The sequence below is a fragment of the Halyomorpha halys genome, unplaced genomic scaffold (assembly GCF_000696795.3).
Source record: "Halyomorpha halys isolate HHAL.00 unplaced genomic scaffold, Hhal_1.1 Scaffold816.1, whole genome shotgun sequence".
NCBI lineage: Eukaryota > Metazoa > Arthropoda > Insecta > Hemiptera > Pentatomidae > Halyomorpha > Halyomorpha halys.
Window position 1 is genome coordinate 447,181 of NW_027115406.1, and position 23,362 is coordinate 470,542.

The following is a 23,362-nucleotide window of genomic DNA, read 5'->3' on the forward strand; positions in this document are numbered from 1 at the left end:
TCGAGACCAATTGCACATAGTGTGCAATGCATTTCCGACCCAAAAAGACTGACTGCACACCGTGTGTGCAATGATCTTGAATTGCAATTATCAGTCAGTATGGAAGAAGTGACCATTAAAACGAGACGGTTTAAAACAAAAATTATCCTAGAAGTGTATACAAATAAAATTGGATGTTGGTTTCATGTTGGATTATGTTTGGGCGATTGTTTCAAGGGTTATCATTCCGCACAACAAAAGTACGGGTCATCCTTCCAGGAAAATTCATTATCTTGTACTGCTTCTTAAAAAATTATGTTTATATTCTTTTATTTTTATTTATCTATAATTATATTCTTTTCTTCATTACTGAACCTAAAATTAGGATTTCATGTTACCCAAAAATTTTAGGAATGAATTTTGTTCAATTTAATAATGTGTTTGAAGAAGTTTGTCGGGGGGTGCGGTCAGCAAAGAACAACATAAATAAACAAAACCATATTTATTTATTTTATGCCGACGTTTCGACCTGAGTTTCAGGTCTTCATCAGGGGTTGTGTCTTAGAGGAGGGAAATATTCGAACTGAAACGTCGGCATAAAATAAATAAATATGGTTTTGTTTATTTATGTTGTTCTTTGCTGACCGCACCCCCCGACAAACTTCTTCAAGCATTAATCTACGGTCAACTATCTACACCTTAATAATGTGTTTATTTATTTTATATTATATTGCACAGCTGGTATGCAATCCATCCTTCGTAATAAAAACATTCAAAAGATCTCCTGCACTCACAGCGTGCAATCATCTTATTTATACAAAGCAACTGATTTCTATTGCAAACATGTTTTTTTTTAAAATAAAACATGGCCAATATAAAGCAAAAAAATTTTTTTGGATTCTGGGGATGGTCTCCAAAAATATGTATTGTCTCGAATGGATTAAGCCAACAATTTTTTAAAAATTCATCATTTAAGTCCCGCCTGACTATTTTATTCGAAAATTTTGCACGATTGCAATACTTTCCCTTACTATATATTCCATATATAGGAAGTTAAAGTAAAAATGTCATTGGCTATATCATGACTGATTTAGTCTTAATAAAATCACTTTTGGTTTTTAAAAAATCCATCTTGGGCTGTCTAGTCTTCTCATTTTTCATTTCAAATCTGAGTTAGAGTAAAAGTTTTAGTAGTATTACTATGTCATTTAATATACAACTTTTCTATTACTTATAACTCAGACAAGATTAGTATTAGTCACTGTGGCTGTGGGCGGGAATAAAGTGAAGATTCATGGAAGTAAATGAACCACACCATTTTCTTCTTCATTTTTATTACTTATTCAGAGATCTATATTTTAAAATATATAAAATAAAGGTTCGTAATAAAACAGTTCACCCTTTAAAATAATTAAATATATATTTTTGAAATGCGGTACAGGAATTTAAACAAAGCTATGTAACAAAATGATTATCGATTAATTAGCCATTGTCAAAGCCAAAAAATAGAAACCTACTACCCTGTAAAAACTATAAATAAATAATGTAAAAAGTTTTCATTTTAAAAAAATAATCAAATAAAACAAAAAAAAACTAAAGAAAGACTCCAAAAATTATATGTTACAGTAATCACACGATAGGTAATTTAAAAAGTAATTTATTTTAATATGTACAAACATTTCTACAAGTCAGTAATGTATTATTCACATTCTATCATTTAGCTAATAATCAGAATGGTTATCCATACATTTCTTAAAATTTATAACAAAAATTCAACAATACAGCACTTCAAGTCCTAAAATATTTCATCGTTTTTAAAAAAGAAACTTAAATTATCATCCTCATTACATACTTTAATACCTATTCAATTTTGACAGTACCAATATAGAATTGTAGAATTGGAGAGTTAACTATTTTATATTTGTTTTTAAAATTTTTTAGATAAAATACAACATACAAAATAAATTAAAAGGAACAATTAAAAAAATAGTAAGAGATAACAAACAACTAAAAATTCACTTAAAATAATCGTAAGATAAATGTTTCAAAACGAATAAAATTAATTCTGTACTGTATAAATATGAATATTTCAGGATAAAATGAAGTAAAAATTGCTGCTCATTACACTAAAAACACAACTATAACAAACTTAATAGTAATTAATTGAATTACCAATGTAATTAATCGACCAACCAAAATTGAAAATATTTCAAAACAAAAAAAATTTAATGAACACACTCAATACAGTGGACTCAAACCAATCCAAACCACTCCCCAAAAAATTAGAAGTATTTCATAACTTAAATATTTGTATTAACATGAAGAGAGGTTTCTTCCAAAAGCTGTTGAATTCCATATTTTAGCTCCGGAAGAACAATAACGCAACTGTAAACTTTGTGATATTGACATTGCTAAGGCCACTATTTTTATTTCTCATGTTGTAAACTTATATATAGAATAGAAGATAGAGAAACATCAGCGTTAGCTGGACTTTTGATTGTATACGTCCATCTTTATGTTTGTATCTAAAACAGGAGTTAGTTGTCTCGCATCTAAAGTGCGAGAAGAATGTCCCTTACCTTTCTCGTATCATTTCTGCAGAAATGATAGTAGCTTCGCATCTGCAGTGCTAGGAAGTCTGTTGCCTCTCTCATAATTTTTTGAAGACCGTTTTCTACAGAAATGGTATTGCTTGCTCCAGACTTCAGATTACTAACGTTGCGTTGGCCAACAGCTTGAGCAGTCCCTTCAAGCTTTAGAAGAAAAGTGCTAATAGGGGTATTTACTTTTAACAATTTATTTTTATCTTGAGAAGTGGCTTGTAGTTAGACATGCATTTGTTTTTTCTCTTTTAAGATCTTTGTTTCATTCATATATATTTCATTTCTTTTTTTATATATATATGTATAGATTTATTTTTATCAAGATCAGTTTTAAGTTTTTTCTTGCATTTTTTTTTTACTTTAATGTATAAGGTATATTTTCACAAAGCCAGATTGTATTTTTTTCTCTCTCTTTTTTTTTTAAATTACGTATCAATAAGTTTCCAATAAAAGCCATTTTACTTATTTCAATACTCCTCTTATCAAGAATTACATTTGTTTTTTTCACAATACCAGCACATATTGAGAAAGAGCAAAGTTCTTCTTAGGGGTAGATTGCTATATCTAAAGAACTCTACAACAGACTTTATTGTGCTGGCGAGCTCAAAAATCCATTTTATGGATGTTTGTAGGTCGACATAATTGTGCTAAAATATTCACCAAGTTAGGAATCTCGTACAATTATGTCAATATACAAACATCTAGTATATGGATTTTTGATACCTGCCAACACAATAAAGGTAATATTACAAAATTTTACAGTTGTGCCATTGTTCTTCCAGAGCAGCGGCTATATGATTGAATTGATTTTGAAAGAAATTCTTTCAGCTCACAATTTAGAAAAAAAACCACTAAAGAAAATAAAATTTAGCTAATTTTGGAATCCAAGTGTCTCATATATAAATTCTGTTCTTAAATTGATTTGTTATAAAACTATATTTCATTGCTATTCATTAATCCGAAACATGTTAGTTTGGATTAGTGAGAATATACTGTATTTGTATCCACCCAATATTTAATATTTAGAGGCATTAAGGGGGTCATTAATGGATCTCTTTAATAGCAATAACAAAGGTCCATTTATCTCAAAAATGGCCGAAGTGATTTTAATTTATTTAAGTTTTATTCATTAATTACAATTTAATTTCTACCATATTATTCTAATGCATGAAGGAATTTTTGATTAGTAACAAAATGTAAGGCTAGGTTACTTTCTTTTTCCATTAGTGGTCCCCTTGAAACAATCTGAAATGTTTTAAAAAGAAAAAATATTACAGTATTTTGTAAGGTTAGATGAAAATTTTTACAATACAGAATTGAACTTTTTATCTTTTTTTAATTTGCTTTTAACAATTACAAATTCATATAACAATTTATTTATATTTATTTTAAATTATTTTATTTATTTTTTTTTTACATCATTAAATTCATATTTCTAACACACAAAAACTCCTGTATATAAAAATAAATGTAGGGTCGACCCTAAAAATAACAATTATTATGTACAAATATAAAAACAAATTTACACGATGCATGTTGAACATCCTTAGGAAAATAAAATTTGGAATGAGTATATTAGCCAGCTAATCACGTCATAGTTAAATTAAAAACTTCACTATGGGAAGTAATCACTGGACCTAAACATCTTTCTTTAAACTATCAATGATTAATGATAATTAATATTTGCAATTAAATTGTAATATACAATAAATATGATTGCTACAATATTCCTTAGGCCCATAAAAAAATACTGAAAAAAAAAATTAAGTATCTTGATTATAAAATTACTAATAATTATGATACATGATTATATAATATATTACAAAAATTACAAAGGGATAAGAATATAAAAGGATGTGATAACATTTGCAATTAGATTAGAATAAACATATCATGAAAAAGTATAATAAATATGATTGAGTCAATGTTTTAAAAATAAATCTATAAAATTACAATATTTTAGAAAATGGGACACATTATTGTCATGTAGTGGTGGCTTATGAGCGTGTCAAGGGAGGTTACTTGTCTAGCTTGCACTCAAAGTAGCAGGACGGAATAATCTGTTATTTGTATAACATGGATTATATATTTGCAATTGTTATTTCTTTAATTTGGTCTTCTTATTAAAGACTGTTAACTGAAGAATTTAACAGTTATTTATTTAAAACATTAAGAGGAGATGAGAATAAAATGCCTATTTATAATGTGGTAAAAATAGTGTGATTCTTCTTTTCTTTTTATTATTTATGAATAATATTGTTCAATCAATCAGTTGTCTATAATTTCATTATTGTCAAAACATTATAAAAATCTATCTGAGTCAACAATTTTCCGATACTTCACTTCAACTACAGGCAAGTCAATTTTATTTGTTTAATATTATTATGTAATGTTTATACGTATAATAAATTAACAATCAAGAGAATATAAATTTATGACACTTAACCAAAGTGTACAATGTTAGTCCCTGTTAATTAGTATGTGAACAGCTATCGATTTCGTATAGCACTTAATAAAAATTAAAAAAATAACTTAAAGTAATAAACGGTTAATAATTAATCTAATTATCAAGTGGTTTAAAATATAAACAATTGCCGGTATTCTTGAAATTATTCTTAGCGAGAAATTTCTTCCAGGATATGCTGCTAAACAATATGTACTTGTTTTTAATAAATTTCTTTTATTGAGGTTATAAAACTGTTAAGTAATATTTATTTATAATTTCTTATGATATATTTATAAAAAAGTAATTAAAAAAAAAATGAAGCCAGGAAATGTTATCTATTGTTATCACATCTACTTATATTCATATATTAAAATGAAAAAAAAAAAAAAAAAAAAAATGATTTTTCTTAAACGACTGATAAAATACTGAATAAAATTATCTATTAGAAGAGCGAGCCATATGATAGGCACTACGAGCTCACTCTTATGCTCTTGTCTTATCTAATTATTTAATGCGCTCCCTGAAGAATCCCTTTCCAGTCCTGCATTCCCGAATGGTGACGGTGCTCAGGTTAACTGTAACATCTGTGATGACGATATCGTCAGCATGTGGATTGAGTGATCGCCAATAATCTGGGCCAGGGTTGGTGAGTACTGTAGTGGTTAAGTCATTGGAGTGACCATTTAAAATAGGCGCCTTAGTTTCACGAACTGGAGTCGCCGGTGTAGCCTCCTATAAAAAGTAAATCATAATATACAGTGGCAATAAAGATCTTATAATTTAGGCGAAAAAATAAGAAAAAACCATATATATATCATAAGGTAAAATCAGACTATGGTTGGATGTTGCATTTACATTTCAGCAGGTAAGAGAAAAACTCAGTGCCATCTAGTATAACTCTCCCCAATAAAACACAGTCATAATACTTCAGATAAGTTCATAAATTCATTGTGGCATTTAAAACACAAAAATCAGGGGAAAAAATTTACTACTTCATTTTTATTTATTTTCTCTTAACCCACACTTTTTCAAAACCTCTAACTAGGGAATCAAGTAGTACGTTCCATTTACCCCAATTCAGGGGAGCTAGTGGAAATGTTTAAAAATATATATAATATAATTTTATGGAAGGGAACAATATTTTAAAATTTTCCAAGAGCCAATCCGAAATTTTATCAAATATATGGAGGAAAAAAAGTCAACCAGTGATTAAAATTTAGAAAGAATCTATGGAGAAATGCGGGTATGAGATCAATCAGAAGTTGAATAAATAAAATTTTAAGATTTTATCACCTCAATCCTTGTTTACCTTAATTAAATTGACACTGGAATTGATATTGGTAAAAGGAACCGGATCAGGGTAGTCCTCATCTGGTCTGAATGGCAAAGCCAAGATTCATTTTTTGGAACCACCACCAAATAAATATTAAATAACTGACACAGGTAGGAATCTAACCCACATCGTTCCACAAGAGAAGCCCTAGGATCTTTACCTTAACATACGGAGCCACCTTGGTCTCATAGTTCAAAAAATCTTTTTGCATTATTTTGAAAACCAAAATAAATTGAATGCTAACTACTTAAAACCATTTTGTAATTCAAAGCATTACACCAGCATGGAATAGTTATTCAAAGTCAATAAAATGGTATTTTGAATAGCTATATGTTGTTAGCTATACAAAAAAAAAGAAGCTTAAAATGTAAAGGATTACACTATAGGAATAGGTGATATAGATGTATTCAAAATTCCTTTACAAGAAGTATTAGCATGATTAATTGAGAAAATATCCATTTTTAATAGTCTTCATAAATAGGCATACTGAATTTGAAATACTTCTCGATTCGATGAAGATGATCTTAAAAAATAAATATTTATCAGTAAATACACATCAAACAAAGAATTACCTTGTTAACATTATTATTATTGTTAGCAGGCGGCTTGACTTCTGGAACCGGAGCTGCCGCTGGTGGAAGTGAGGGGGCTGGTACCGGAGGTGGTGACTTGATACTCCTGGCAGTGGCGGTGGTAGGGGATGGTGGTAGCACCGGTTTTGTCGAAGGTGGTTGCTGTGGTGGTTCTTCCCTTCTAGGGCTTTTAGCAGTATTGATCTTTGGAGGAGAGGAAACCTGTAAAACCAAAAAAATAAAAAATGTTTTCTTTAAGAAGGTTCAATGTTTATTTATTCTTTAATTGTATAGTAATTTTCACTTCTATATTATTTCTAGCAAGTCAATATTTAATCATTATGATTGTCAACCTTATATAAACCATTTATTTATCAAAGCTTGTTGATTTTTCAGGAATCCTTAGAATATAATGTAAATAATTTTTTTATTAATTACTCCATCAACAATTTCTAACACCAGATCAAAGCTAATCTTATTTTTCCTATTTCAATAGTATGAAACCAAAATTAATCAACTCAGAAACTATGGGGAGATAATAGCAACTATATAAATTGTATTATTATTAATGTAGCGATTAATTATGAGTCAAAGAAGTTCCAAGGGCTAACAAATATTCAAAATATGCTCTTCCATGTACAGATTATGTTTCATCAATCTTATAAATTTATTATAGAGAGTTTTATTATAGCAGAATCACTTAACAACTTTTCAGAAGCATTTATAAACTAGAAATGATTCCCAGACCTCAATCATATTGTAAATAATTTCAAGTATTACAATAAAATGAGGTGGCTTGAACTGAATTTTACATTGAAACGCTGTTTGTCAAGGATACAGGCAACAAATCACATCGTCTGATAGTTCTGGGGTTTGGCGCATTAGTAGAGCCAGAAAGGATTTGGTTAAGGTTATATCAAAATGGTCCAGAAAGTGTGCTTTGGCATTGGCACTTGAGATCTACAGCACAATTGGTAAGTAAATTTTACAATTGGTAAGTTTTATTTTAAAAAAATTTTGTGTATAATTTAACATAGAATTCGCGATGTATTCGGTTTTTCTCTAAACATTTTTATCTTTTTGGATATTGTGAAAGTTCCAAGTTATGAGCAAACCAGGGATGGCTTAAACCACCTTTTTTTTTTTTTCTTCAGAAAAATCAAAGTTTTTAAGCCCCTAACCTTCAAAGGTGAAAGGATTGTCGTATGAGTAAATCTTTAAATTATGTCCATTTCAACTTATTTACTGTTACAATTTACAACTTGAATGCTGGTACATAAAAAAATGCTGAGGGATGTGTACAATGAACCAACTTAAAATGGGGTAATTTGGTTTTGATACATTACGGGCACCTAAAAATAACATTCCATTGCTGTTCTTTGTTGTAGAATTGCTAAGGATGTACAAGAAGGTTTGGTACAAGAAATGCAATATTTTGAAAAAAATATTAACACCCCAACAAAGTTTGGAAAGGGGTTTCCATTCCTAGAATTGTGAATTATTCAGTTTTATTTCAAATTGTGATGGCTTCAGTGCCTCTAATCTATACCTGTTACCTGCATAAAAGGAGGCTACTTACCGGCTGTGGTGTAGGAGGTGAAGCAACCTTGGGCAAGACCACACTCGGAGACAGTCGTGGCTGCTTAGGTGTGGAGTGCGAGGGAGGTGAGCTGGTAGTGATTGTAACACCTATTTTCCCACTTTCCTTACTCAGTACTTCTGCTTTCCTCTTAGCAGCTGGTCTTGGAGGAGTGGGAGCGGGAGGAGGTGGTGGTGGTGGTTCTTCTTCTATGGTTGGTGCTTCACTCTCAACGGTCTCTTCCTCTCTCTCCTCTCGTTTTTTTACATCAGATTCTTTTTCTTCCACTTGTTCATCAACAGTTGCTTTCTCAGGCTCTGCAGCTTGTTGCTCAGGAGCTAACAACATTGGTTGTAAAAATTAAAATGTTACTCTTGAAATTTGAGAATGTAATTTGTACTTAAGAGTACAACATTGGACTGCATGATTTCCAGGCATCAACGCCTTTTAGTGGCTTGAAGATGAGAAAAAAAAAAAAAGTTCAAATAAATTAAAATATACCAGAATTTATCTGAATTACTTTTTTTCTCATCATTCAGCTGCTACAAGTCATCAATGTCCAGAAACGTAGCCTAATGTTGTACCCCTTAGCACCATGTTGCACAAACCATTTTACAAAATGAATCAGTATAAAGATTAAATTTTTCATAGTTCCGCTAAACTATTAATTTTTAGACATTGGTAACATCTTACCCTAAAGACGAATAGAATCCTAGAAATATATAATTATTATAATATTTTTGGAAGTTTCCAATTGAAAAAAATATTTAAAGTAGAAACTGGAAGGTAGGTTAAAATTTAGATGGTAAATGATATGAACTCTTATAAGTTTTTTGTATATTTTATTTCTCTGTTTGTAGTAATTGATTTTTACTCCAATTAAATGGAGTGAGCACTGATTGTTCAATGCTTGCATCTAAGGGTAATGGATGGTGTGTTTTAGTAATCAAGTCAAGAGACTCCGAAAGCCAATGGATAGATATGTCAGGAGAGAGTACTTTTGGGGTCTGAACGGCCCAATGCCTAACAACTTATAAATTAAACTTGTAAACTAGACATCCATGCTTGGAGCCCCAAGAGCCAGTAGACAACTAAACAACAGTAGACAAGTTAGGTTCTCTTGTTGCAAATAAAGCAGTCTGATATACCAGTCAATGTGCTGGAAAAAAAACTCCTTCCTTATAACACTACAGTAAAATAGGTTCAAGAACGAGCTACCTACTTTGAAGAAGTTAATTGCAGGAAAAATAACATCTACAAGATATGCAGATATTGGAGTATTCCCAAAAATCCAGGACATCATTGGTCTTGCATCCGACGGTATGATTCGAAATTAATGATCTCGATCAGCCAGAGAGCGGAAATAGAAAAAGTAGATATATGAGAAATGCATCCTTTTACTGAAAGAAAATTCCATGAGAGGGAGAATTCATTATGACAGACCACTGGTTTGGGTCTCGTGGAACGATTCTAAACAGAAAATAGAACTTTTAATAAGATATATGTGTGCCTTTTAGAGAAGTTATGATATTGGCGAGAATGTTTCTCTGGACTCCCTATGGATAAATTATTACCTGGAATTATCAAAGGAAAATAGGGAATGGATAAGATTTTAATAGATGAGTTAAAATGAACTAAAAGCAGATATAAAAAAACAAAACAACTGAATGAAAATTAAAATGAAAAGAAAACTACGCAAGACTAATTAGTATACTGTGTACTGTAGCAATCCTGATTTGAATTGCACTTGTTATAAATAAATACAGCATTTCTCTCAATACTAATTCTATAATTTGTTTTAAGTTGAGAAACTAAAGACTTTTTATTTTTATTTTGTATAATAAAACAACCCTAATAAAAATACTGATTTGGACAAAATATAAATGAACTTACCGGGTTGTTCTTCGGCAAGAGGAATATTTGACTCTGTTGGTTGTTCATCATGGTTAGCAGGCTCCTCAGTACTTTCTTCAATGACTTCTTTTTCATTTTCTACTGGGGGTGGTGGCGACTGAACTTGCAGAGCCTTAACATAAACAAAGTTATTAATTTCATTCTTAATTTAATATTACATTGACTGATCCTCACAATAAATACCTGTTTATGCTCTTTTTTCTTGGGCCCTCTTTTGTGTGGATTGATATCATTTCTCTGACTGCAAAATAAAAGTAAAAAAATTAACTATCGCATATAAAAAAGATTCATGTTAAGTTTAATTATATCATGAAATTCTTTACTTTGACCAAAAATGAGATAATAGAAACTTTAATAAAACTGCGAATTAGTGTGCTTAGAAAGTTTATTTTCTAAAGTACAGCAATTATGAACAAAAACGATCACACTCTAAGGAGATCTAATAACTAATAAATCATTTAAAAAATTAATAACAAAAAAAAATAATTGCTCTAAAAAACAATAATATATCATTTAAAATATAATGTATACAACTCATCTTGTTTGTTGGATATTGAAGCTAATAATATTTGGAACCAAAACTGTTAAATAACAGCAATAATGCCTAATATAATAATTAAGAAGGTAATACTAACATTTTATTGTTGTATACAATAAAATTTCTCTTTTCTCTGAACATAAACCAAAGTTTATAGAAAGAACATTAAACATTTTTAATGTTTAACTAAATGAAAAAAAACAACACTTAAATATGTTAAAGCTAGTCCATAAATTAAATTAAATTAGATTGTATCTCTTTAAACTTAGCATATCTGAGAAATGATAAAGAGGCCAGGCCACTCATTTATAATTTTAAGTACATTAACTGTATTTAAGAACTAAATAGTATTCAGTCCAGAACATGATTGCTCGGAACAAGTTGTTAAATACGGCTAAAACTCGTTGCTCACCTCTAGTTGTAATATCACAAGAGGTGAATGACTAGATATCAATACAGATTGGTGTTCCGCACTTTCATAAATTAGTAATTCTGCCAGTGACTTGTAAACTATGAACTTAACTATCTAATAGATACAAAAGCTAAAGTAAAATATTTTATATGAATATATACTACCTCTGTTCAAAAATATCAATGAGACGCTCATCAAGAATGTTTTCTTCAGGCTCCCAGGTACTATGTCTATAATAAAGAAGATGGAATCAAGTAAGAAAATTATATTTATGATCATAAATCTATGATATATATTATATTAAATTTCAGTGAAATATATAATAAAAGAAAATCTAACATACCTCTGACTCCAACCTCTCCATTTTACAAAATATTCGACCCGTCCCTATAAAAAAAATTAATATTAGAAAACAAATATAATATATAATAAGAACTAACAAAGAAATTAGGTTACACAGTAAACATGAAATAAAAATTGTTATGAGATAACATATAAATATGACAACTTTTACATCAGGGTATGTAATAGCTGTATACAACATTTAAGTTATGGTAATGAATAAATTACTGAAGAAAAATGAATTTTAAATAAATAGTACTAAATACTAATATTTCAAAGGTGATTTTTATATTGATGTTTGTATTTTGGGTTAAACTAAGCATTATTACTTTAAAACTGTTAAAACATTCACAATTTTAGGTAAATATAGAAAAATTATAAACAAAATTAAATAGGTTCATTTTGAGTAAGTCATAACAGATTTCCATTTCAAATTTAAATGATTCACAATTCCATAGTACCTTCCCTTATTTAAAAACGTTTGAACACATATTCCAAATATAAACACAAACATTCATTTCACATAAATTAACGATGGAAAACCTAGTGGCGTTTAAATCTGTTTACAAATTGAGGTTATGTTTACACTTCTCGCACTTAATACTAAGTTTTCAAGTACCGTTTAAAACGATCAACCACAAATAATATTAAAAAAACTGGGGTGTTTGAAAAGAAACAGTCACTTAGAATAGTTATTTATCGGTGTCAAAAAGAAAAAATTAGTGTCACTTACCCTTCTCAGCCTCTTTTTCATAATACGTTCAGCAGCATACACTCTGTCTCCCATTGATAATTCCATAATATAGAACCAAAAGAAAAAAAGAAGTTATTCTCTGTGTGCGGATGCCTCCATGAGCCGTTCAGTCCTTACCGTTGTGGTTTCATAAAGGTAAAAAGGCTTTGACCGGAGGACATGTTGTAAACGGTTCGAGACTAAATCAGCGTGTTTGTGTCCCCACCATTCGACTGTTGGCTACCCCACCACCTCGTGATAGTTGGGCAGGTCCATTACTGGCCGCCTCGAGGGGGGGTAGCTACACTTCTATTGTATTTATACCTTACTACACTCAAGGGATTTTACGCTTCTGGGGGAAACTCCATTTACTCATTGCTTTCTTCTTCGTCCTATAATTTTATAAATGTTTTAAGTATTAAAATAATTTATAATTAAATATTCATTAATTTGGATTTAGGACTGCCATTCATTGTATATGTTAATATTTAAATATTATTTCCCATAATACAGATAAAAAAATATCTAAGAATACTGACAATAATAAAAATGTAATTAAGAAATTAAAAACAAAAATTTAAAAAGAGCGGTATAACGTGTCATATTTTGTATACCTTAAAATCTTCAAAACGTATATTTAAACTCGATACTCTTATTAAATTTAAATTAGTCTTAAATTTCTACTAATTTAATTTTAAACATACATTTTTTCAAAAGAAGAATAGTTCTTAAAAAAATTACATGTATTTTACTGTATAAATTTTTATTTTTAAACTAATGGCAAGCCTGAAGGCGGGCCAGTTTGCTGATAGTTATAAGAAAATCTTAGATTACTGTTGCTATTAATGAAGTCTTCAATCTCAAGTAAGTTTGAGTTTTTAACCATAATGTAATTGTTAGTATATAAATAGTAAACTATTATTGAAAGTATATAGATTATAATTGGAAGATCGCTGCATGTAATAAAGATACATCTAGTAAATGAGATGTTAGATTACAATGGTATGATGCAGACATTTAGATAAACTATCCATTGGTAGCACTCTAATAACATTTCAGCACTAGGAGGTCTCGAGGCCATATTCTTTTCAGGAGCCTTGGAGGATTGTCAGAAATGGAAGAGGAAGCTAGATTAAAATTTTGGGTTGGTTTGGTTAGGGAGTTTATAACGTAAGGATTGATATCTGGTTCAAAAAAATAATTATGACCTATACGTGGATTTGGATTCGATTATTCATTTTAATTATTTTATCTAGTCGTATAACCTCAATCTCATAAGTCACTATCCTTTTACTATTCTAGGGTATTCAGGTAAAGCTGAACAAATAAAATAAATAATTTTTTAAATAAAATAAATTATGTCCAATTAAGTCTCAACACTATTAATACTTCAAATGTCCAACGTTTCAGCTAACCAGGGCCCTGTTTCATAATAAAGTACAAACTAATACTATTAGTCTTGTAGATTTATCTTAATTCAATTACACTGACTTGTACAATAGTAACTTGTACTTTAGTGTTTTTTAAGTCCTGTAATATCACTAATACTCATCCCTATCATGAAAAAAATAAGTATTAGTGTAATTTTCGCACTAGTTTCTACACTTGTACTATGAACTAATACTATTAGCTTTAATTATGAAACAGGGCCCTGGTCATCCTCAAGGACAATCTTAAAAATTATTTTGATGGCTTTTCTGCCCAGGTTTATTAAAATCAGTCATATTGTATATGTCACTACTTTTGATATAAGTGTTCACATTAATTGTAATTAAAAGTATTTATATTTAATTGAAAAAGTGACATAAATTCATTAATTTGACTAATTTTATCAGACCTGCCATGCAAAAAATGTTTTATATTTGGGCCTGAGGTGTGAATTTATAGTTAAGATTGTCTTTGAATATGGCCAGGTTTGCAGAAACGTTCTGACGTAATTGGATACAATTTATTTTATCTAAACAGTAAAACCAGCTTTGAAGAAATTATAAGATAATACATAGAATGAAACATATCTAACCAACTGCAGAATTTAGAAATTGAATTTCTAAAAATCTATTTGAAAAAAAAATCATCCATATATTGATAATTTTAGACAAATAACCTTTCTGAAATAAATATTAAATTGTATTACCAGATACAATACCAAGACAGTATTTTAAGTTTTTACGGGAGTAAAAATCTCTTTTCAACATTATATTCTGTTGTGTTTTGATGTACGTAAAAAAACATAGTTGATATGTATACTATTTATATAATATTAATATTTATTACGTTATATTACATATTTTATTTAATTCTTTCTTTCATAAGAATTATAGATTAAATAATAGCTGTACTAAAAATAATTCTTATGAAAGAAAGAATTAAATATAATATTACATATTTTATTTAATAACATAATATAAGGTTTATTATAAAGTTTATATATTTATGTGTTTAAATCTGATTCTTCTAAATTATTTTAGCGTCAGAGTTTAAATTGAAAGATTATCAGTTGGCCATATGTAATTGGTTGTAGAAAGTTGGTACAGGTGGCGGTCAACAAAGGTACAAAAATAGCGGGAAAACTAGTTATTAGTAACTAACGATAATAAAATAAAAATTCCACTGGTACACTGGCAATTCTATGACTCATCACTGTACTTTTTATTAATTAGTATTCTATACATATTATTTATATTAATATTATTTTAGAGTACTGCGTTCTTTTTTTTTATAATTATAATTATCAATTTAGATTCTTGTTAAAATGTTCGTATCTTGTTCTGATTTAGAATGATGAAGCCTTCCAAAGTGGGGCGAAACGTTGTTTACTAAAATATTTTTTCTGGTATGTTTGCACCTTTCTTGAACATCACCCGTACCATCTTAATTCAGAACTTAAAAGAAATAAGTGAGAATGTTTAGGTAAAAATTATTTTTCAAACATAAACAATCCGAGGAGGCTATAAAAAACATTATGTGATTTGTGAAAAAATACGTCAAAGTTGTGTTAGCAAGAAATAGTTTTCTCTCTGTGTACTTTGAACACCTCAATTAGATATTAATAAGTTGAAAAATGGTTCTCAACACTATCCCTACCTGACGTTTTCAATAAAATTCGTTTATACACAGATTTCCCACCCGGGAAAGGTTCAATTTATATCTTATAACTATTTAATGATTTTCTTATTTTCTCGTTTCCAAAATGTTTGTTTTGAATGAACCGACGTTTCGGAGTTTTCCGTCTTCTGAGCACTTCTACAAATTTGAAAAATAATGCAAAAATTTAAAAAAAATTATTAATCACTATTTACAACTGAATATTAATATATATAAATCCAGTAAATTTGATTCTAGTTTATAATGGAGTGAAGAAACAACCCATTGGTAGCACTCTAATGACGTTTTTACATTAGCAGGTCTCGTGGCCATCTTCTTTTCAGGCGTCTCGGAGGATTTCAGGAATGGTAGAAGGAGTAAGGTTAGAAACTAGTCGGTTTGGGTGGTTAGGGAGTTTATAATGGAAGGAATGATATTTGGTTCGGGCTAGATCGGTTACATAGGGAACATTAAGGTCTTAATATATGATTATATTTGTGACAAAGTAAGGAGTGTTGAGAATTTTACGAAGGATTTTGGATTGTAAGGATTGGATACGAGAAGAATTCGAAGTTTTAGTGGAGCCTTAAAGTTCAATTCTGTATGTCCAGATATGCCTTATAATTGTCATGTAGATAGTCTTTTTTAATGAATTGGAAGTTTAATACAACAATAAAAATCTATTTAACAATTACTATTTAAATATTAGTTAAAAAATTATATTTATTACCTTATTATGAGAATAATATTCTTTCTCTTACTGGTTCCCTACGCCTAAAATCCATAAATCTACTTCGTCAATTTAAAAAAAATAAAATAAAATATCAGGGGAAACCATTAGGTTTTAGGAAAGAAGAAAATCACTAAATAATTATGTGAAAATTCATTTATTTTGGAGCTATGATTGTTAGATGAACCGGAAAAATAACTGTTTCAGCCTACGTTACACTAAGTTAACTTTAGCACCTACTAGAGAGAGATACTTTATTTATCTATGCTGCCTAAATACATCAGGTTGCTATCTCACACAGCATACTTATCATTCCGTAATCGGACACGTATAAATTAAACATACATGGTATAATCAGATATAAAGAGATATGATAATAAGATATAAATAAACAATTTTTTTTTCCCTGCAGTTTCCTTCTACAATCATTTTCGGTCTGTACAACTAATACGAATGTTTCAATTCATTCCCATTTTTCTGTCTCATTTCTGCTCCTCCAATTTCACCATTTCACAAATTTTTAATTCACCCGATCAACAAATTCGCTCTCCGGAATTCACCCTCCTAGATCCTCTTCAGTGACCCGCTAAACAAATTCAATATTAGACGGCAATGTGAGATCAGACCATGATTCATAGTCACAGCAGTAGATCAGTTTACCAAAAACAAACAAATAGATACATTCCACGAGAACAAGACTAACACATAGATTAAAAGGAAAATATAATAAAAAGCCGGTTACAGGAAGCACTTGAATGGATAAATAAGTTTAAAAAAAACAATAGTACTAATAAAATAAAATAATTTAATGAATAAATACGTTAAAACACACAGAGAGGTCAACATATTAAAATATTAAATTAGTCAACATATTATTGATCTTGTATGTAGTTCGAATTGGTCGGGTATTTAACCCGAGGATTCTCGTCATCATTCACACCGATCAATAGATTATTTTGAAATCCCATCCTCTCTCCATCTCTTCCACCCTCATTCCTGTTATTCGGAATGCATTATTTATTGTAATTTTTATTATTAAAACTTGAAAACAATTACCTAAATAATTTTAAAAAAAACTAATCGTGAACCTCATGCAAAACTTAATGCTTTCGTTTTTTTCTATTTATGTTTCTTTATTACCAAATCGGCCTGGTGGCCCTTACTCATTTACTGCATAACATTTTTTACCTTCAAAAATTGATTATGGGAGAGGGGGTATAATCTCGTGCAAAAGAGATTATCTCCCCCCCCTTCTAACTATTCACTAAGTTCTAATTATTGAATAATTACAAATAATAAAAAAATGCTGCTAAAAAAATAATTATAACTATGAAATTAAAGAATGAAAGAGAGAAAAAAAGATGAAACAAAAACAAATTATATTTATAGAAGGAGGAACTCGAAAAAATGCTCAGGGAGTTATTTCATTCCCAATTTTTGATTATTTCAATGAAAACTATGTAGAATTACTAGTCAAAATTAATGAGTCTGCCAAGTATGGGTAGGGAGAATAAAAATGGCGGCTGTTTCAAATCTATATTTCGTATAGAGCAGTCTATATCTCAAATACATTCGACGTAAAAATGTCTGCCAACACTCAAATTAAAGGTAATTTAATGTACTATAAGGTAGTAGATTACGTTTATCTTCGTAGGAGTAGTAGTTTTTATGATATTAAAAAAAAACGTTGATTTTTATTTGTTCGGACAGAAACTTACTTTAGCAAATATCACGAAATCTACAGCCCCTACGAAGACACGTATAATAAACACATTAATACATTAAATTAGCTATAATTTGAGTGTTAATAGACATTTGTACATGGAATGGTTTTTGAGATATAGATTTCTCAAAATAAATTCACTTATTACTGATTTTTCAGTGCATTTTTTATTAAATGTTGCTTTTTAAAAAGCTTTTGGGAACTATTGAACGTAAATTACTGTATTTGGGCTCATTTTAGTAAATTTACTCTTCTTTAAATGATGTTCTATTAGGTTTTTTAGTGTTGATAAGTTTAAAGATATAGAGCTCCGAAAGAAAAAAATAATTTTTTGTAACGTTTTGAAACAGCCGCCATTTTATATTCCCCCTAACTATACTTGGCAGACTCATCAAGTTTGACTAGTAATTTGAGACAGTTTTCATTAAAGTAATCAGAAATTAGGGTGAAATAACTGACTTCTTCTGCTTTTATTTTACAGGTTGCTGATACACAGCATACCGAGCAGTCAGACAATATTGTACAAAATTAATGATTGTCATTAAGCTCGATGTTTCTGTTTTCCCTAAACCTGTATCTAATGTTAATTACGTATTAACGCCATCGCAGCAAAAATGATACAATGATAAGAATAAAAATACAAGGATAAGATACAATGATAAGAATAAAAATACAAGGATAAGATACAATGATAAGAATAAAAATTCAAGGATAAGATACAATGATAAGAATAAAAATACAAGGATAAGATACAATGATAAGAATAAAAATATAAAATATAAAGCAACATATTTTTATTTTTATTCTTATCATTGTATCTTATCCTTGTATTTTTATTCTTATCATTGTATCTTATCCTTGAATTTTTATTCTTATCATTGTATCTTATCCTTGTATTTTTATTCTTATCATTGTATCATTTTGTATCTTTTTAGCCCTTATGAAGCCCTGCAAAGTGGGGCGAAACGTTGGAAAATAAATAGTTGTAAACTATTTTTGTTTCTCCTTTGACCGCAAACCTGACCATCTTCTTATATACTGGCGCATGTAATTATCCCAGTGTATAACAGTTTTATCTGATAAATCAAGTATCTTTTCACAAAATTTAACCGATGTTAGCTCCTCTCACCAGCAGTATATGAATCTTAAAGCTGAACAAAATGGAATTCTGCTCAACCCAAACCAAGTGTCTTTTCTAAGTCCCACTTGCTGATCACACTGTATTAAATTACATTTCCAAAAGTTACCTTTACCAAAATATAGTTTCATCTCATGGGAATTGCTACAAGGGCGTTTTTTAGGTAAAATATTTCGCTCCGGAAGAAATAAAATTGCATCTTGTTCTGTTTTTGGCAAATCCCAAATATTTGTTTTCGTAGCACTAAAAAAATTGGGTCAAAAATCAGCAAACAACAAGGAAATCAAAGATAACTTCGTGCGAGTACGAACAAGAAGATTGTTGTGTGCTAATTGCGGTGGGGTTAATATGTAAGAACCTCAGTCCTATATCTCCTTAGTTATTTTTTTCTTCCTTTTTTTTTCACGGAACAGTGTTCAAGAGAACGCGAATATCATTCCTATTTCCTTCTCACTTTCTCTCTTCTCTTCTCTCCCAGTATCTTCTCATCATTTCTGTGTGCCTTTGCTTCCTCTCTTTCGACCACGCAGTTCCCTTCTGTTTTTCTTTATTTGCCGGAAGAACATTTATTTATTTCATTTTTTTCCCGTACTGTTCTCTATTCAAGCAGTCTTTGTCTGATATTTTCAATTTGTTTGTTTCCTCTCTCATTTGCTTCACATATCCTCCTACGCTCTTATATTCACGGATTCTGTCAACGAGTTTCTTGTTTAGTCTGCTTTGGTCCATTCTCATCATGGGACGTACCATACAACATTTTTATAAAACGTTGCTTTTTAAAAAGCTATATCTTAAAGACTGTTTAACGTAAACAACTCTATTTGGGCTTAAAATTTAACAAATTTACTCTACATTACGTTTTCTTAGATTTTCTGTTGTTATTGTTAGTTTTAAAGATTTAGAGCTCCGAATAAAAAATTAATTATTTTTAACGTTTTGAAACTGCCGTTATTTTTTATTCCTCCTCCCTATACTTGGCAGACTTGTCAGTTTTGACTAGTAATTATACATAGTTTTCATTAAAGTAATCAAAAATTGGGGTGAAATAACTGCCTTTTTTCTCCTCTCGGGCTCTTGTACTAACTAGTATTGGTGAACAAAGTTAATACAATAGCTGGAAAGCTCATAAGGACGAAATATCAGTTTAAAATAAAGAAGATTTTTTAAAAATATTTTGTTTTATATCTCAGGTTCTACTTTGTTGAATTGGATTCGTTTTGTGACCTTTGGTGCAGATTATAGAGCCCTTAACCACTTCCAAGTTTCTTGAAGTTATTTCGACTTTTTTATTTTTCAATATATTTCAAAGGCGAAAATTCTGGCCTAATTTTATTTTTAAGTTTTTTTCGAATATTAAAGCGTTTCTTGAGGTGATAAAAACGAATATAAACTTAATTTCACAACTAAAAAATGTTTTTATTGCACTTCAATGGATCAATCCGTCTAAATTGTTTCAATATGGTACTTATGTCGTAGTGAGGCTATTTATATAAGGACTATTCATATTTTATATATTATATATGTCAACATGATAGATAAATATATTATTTCAAAACATAAAAAGAAAATCAACCAAATCGGGTCAGTATTAATGATATTAATGATTCTATTAAAGATTTTTTATTCGCTAAAAATTAAGATATATATGAGACTTGAAAGAAACTAGGACATCAAAAATTTTTTTTTAAGAACAAGCATATTATATTCGTAGGGAGTATAGGACTCGAATGGGAGTCTTGGCCGAAAAAAATAAATTATATTTGTATTTAGGGCCGACTGAAACCCTTGAATAACATTTTTCAAAGAAATTAAAAACTAGAAATTTATCTCCTTGATTTATTTTTTTCTACAGGTGACCATTATTCATATAATAAGGTGTAGATAGTTGACCGTAGATTACTGATTGGAGAAGATGGTCGGGGGGTGCGGTCAGCAAAGGAACAACATAAATAAACAGAAACATATCTATTTATGCCGACGTTTCGACCTGAGTTTCAGGTCTTCATCAGGGAGTCGAGCGGGGAATGTTGGCCAAAACTCCTTTATTCATATAATAGTTTATAACTCCGTTTATTTAATTTCTACCTTAATACAACTCATGGAAAGCTAAATGTCTTGCTCTTTTTACCTTTATTAACAAATATTAATTAGATTTAATATGAGGGCGAAATATTAGTTTCAAGTTGAGAAAAACTTTTTACATGTTTTATTTTATATCTCCGGTCCCAATTAATTTAATTAGATCCGGTTGCAGTTTATCCACTCCCACTTTGGTGTAGATTGGTTAAGTCGTGTTGATGTTATCATATAGTGTTATTTATCGCTATAATCAAAACAGGATATAACAAACATTTAATTAAATCATTAATTCAAAGTGTAAATAACTAAATGTATTAATTTATATAATACTTTTAATTGTATTCAATTGATCTATCTACATCCTGAAATCTAGCAATTCTAAAGCGCTGTGGGGTCTGCTAGTTTTCAATTTGTTTCTCCTCGCATGGTTGAGTATATACTGCTCAATATATTTATTATATAGTAAATACGGCAATGACGATAGATAAATGAAATGTAGATATCTCAAAAGTGTTGAATTTTATTCAAGAAATAATAAATTAATTACTTAATGAGCGCCTGACTAGCTTCGTCAATGAAAGCTAATATAATAAGCTGTAAACAAAAAAACGAAACTGAACTTCCCGGAAGCTTTGGATATTTATTTTAGTGATTATTTACTTGAATATTGAACTGACGAGTAAACGTCCAAGGGGTGAACCAAAGCGTAGATGGGAGGATTGCGTTTAAACTGATTTTGTAAATTTGGGTTTGGAGGGGCGTCACTGTACAGATGTGTGTAGAGAACGATTGGTTGTATCGGATGCGAACCTTCGGGGTCTTTAGGTCTTTATTAATATTATTATAATTATTTAGAAATTTTCCTTATTCTAGGTTTTTATCGGAAGCAGTACCTACCCGGACCTAGATCAAGGGTGAGGCTAGAAAAAATTAATCTTTAATATTGATGCATTTTCTGACTATGTTCGCAGTCCCGCACAGCTTTCTGCAGAATATATAACGACAGATCAAGGTCCTTAATGCTCTCCTAGGCCCTGTTTCATAATGAAAGCTAATAGTATTGGTTCAAAATACAAGTATAGAAACAACGTGTTAATTACACAAATACTTATTTTTTTTTTCATAATAGGGATGAGATATTACAGGAGTTAAAAGGTACTAAAGTACAAGTTACTATTGTACAAGTCAGTGTAATTGTATTAAGTTAAATCGACAAGACTAATAGTATTAGTTTGTACTTTATTATGAAACAGAGCCTTTGTCTCCTGGATCAGACCATTGGTTGAGATAATGGACGGTAGTACTCTGACTTTCTCAAGCATCAATTGTTTTAATTCCTCTCCTAGAACCTGATATTTCCAGCTTCCATCTTGTGAAGGTTGTCATCCGATGTTACGCCTATTTCTATGATATTTATATATTTTCCTCTTGTATAGATTAGCGAAATATCGGGCTTATTATGAGGAATTGTGAGATCGGTGATGATAGAGCTTGACATCTCGCCTACCAATGAAAGCTAATATAATAAGCTGTAAACAAAAAAACGTAACTGAACTTCCCGGAATCATTGAATATTTATTTTGGCAGTTATTTACTTAAATACTAAACCGACGGGTAAACGTCCAAGGTGTAAACCGAAGCGTAGATAGAAGGATTGCGTTTAGACTGATTTAGTAAAGTTTGGTTTGGAGAGGCGTCTCTGTACAGATGTATGTAGAGAACGATTGGTTGTATCGGATTCGAACCTAAGGGTTCTTTAGACCTTTATTATTATTATTTAGGAATTTTCCTTATTCTTGGTTTTCAACGGAAGCAGTACCTACCCGGACTTAGATCAAGGGTGAGGGTAGAAAAAATTAATCTTTAATATTGATGAATTTTCTGACTATGCTTGCTGTTATGAGCAACACAGCTTTCTGCATTAGTTCCAGAATATTTAACGACAGATCCAGGTCCTTAATGCTCTCCAGTGTTGTCTCCTGGATCAGACCATTGGTTGAGATAATGGACGGTAGTAACCTGACTTTCTCAAGCTTCAATTGTTTTAATTCCTCTCCTAGATCCTGATATTTCTGGATTTTTCTGGCTACCATCTTGTGAAGGTTGTCATCCGATGGTACGCCTATTTCTATGATATTTATATATTTTCCTCTCGTA

At 30.0% G+C, this 23,362-nt stretch overlaps 2 protein-coding genes across 2 annotated transcripts in view; one reads left to right on the forward strand and one right to left on the reverse strand.

Annotated features, from left to right (window-relative positions):
- Tbc1d8-9 (TBC1 domain family member 8/9) overlaps positions 1-7,201 on the forward strand; it is a 56,759-nt gene extending 49,558 nt beyond the window's left edge. The window contains exon 25 of the mRNA XM_014429713.3: positions 6,963-7,201. The gene's annotated coding sequence lies outside the window, so the exon portion shown is untranslated. The remainder of the gene's footprint in view (positions 1-6,962) is intronic.
- Pc (Polycomb) lies at positions 5,400-12,656 on the reverse strand. Its single transcript, XM_014429716.2, has 8 exons — positions 12,452-12,656; positions 11,720-11,763; positions 11,541-11,606; positions 10,610-10,667; positions 10,406-10,538; positions 8,513-8,850; positions 6,934-7,155; positions 5,400-5,760 (listed from the first exon to the last, which is right to left on the reverse strand). Exons 1-8 carry the CDS (start codon positions 12,515-12,517, stop codon positions 5,533-5,535), a joined length of 1,155 nt encoding a protein of 384 aa, XP_014285202.1. The 5' UTR covers positions 12,518-12,656; the 3' UTR covers positions 5,400-5,532.
- Between the last annotated feature and the right edge of the window lie 10,706 nt (positions 12,657-23,362).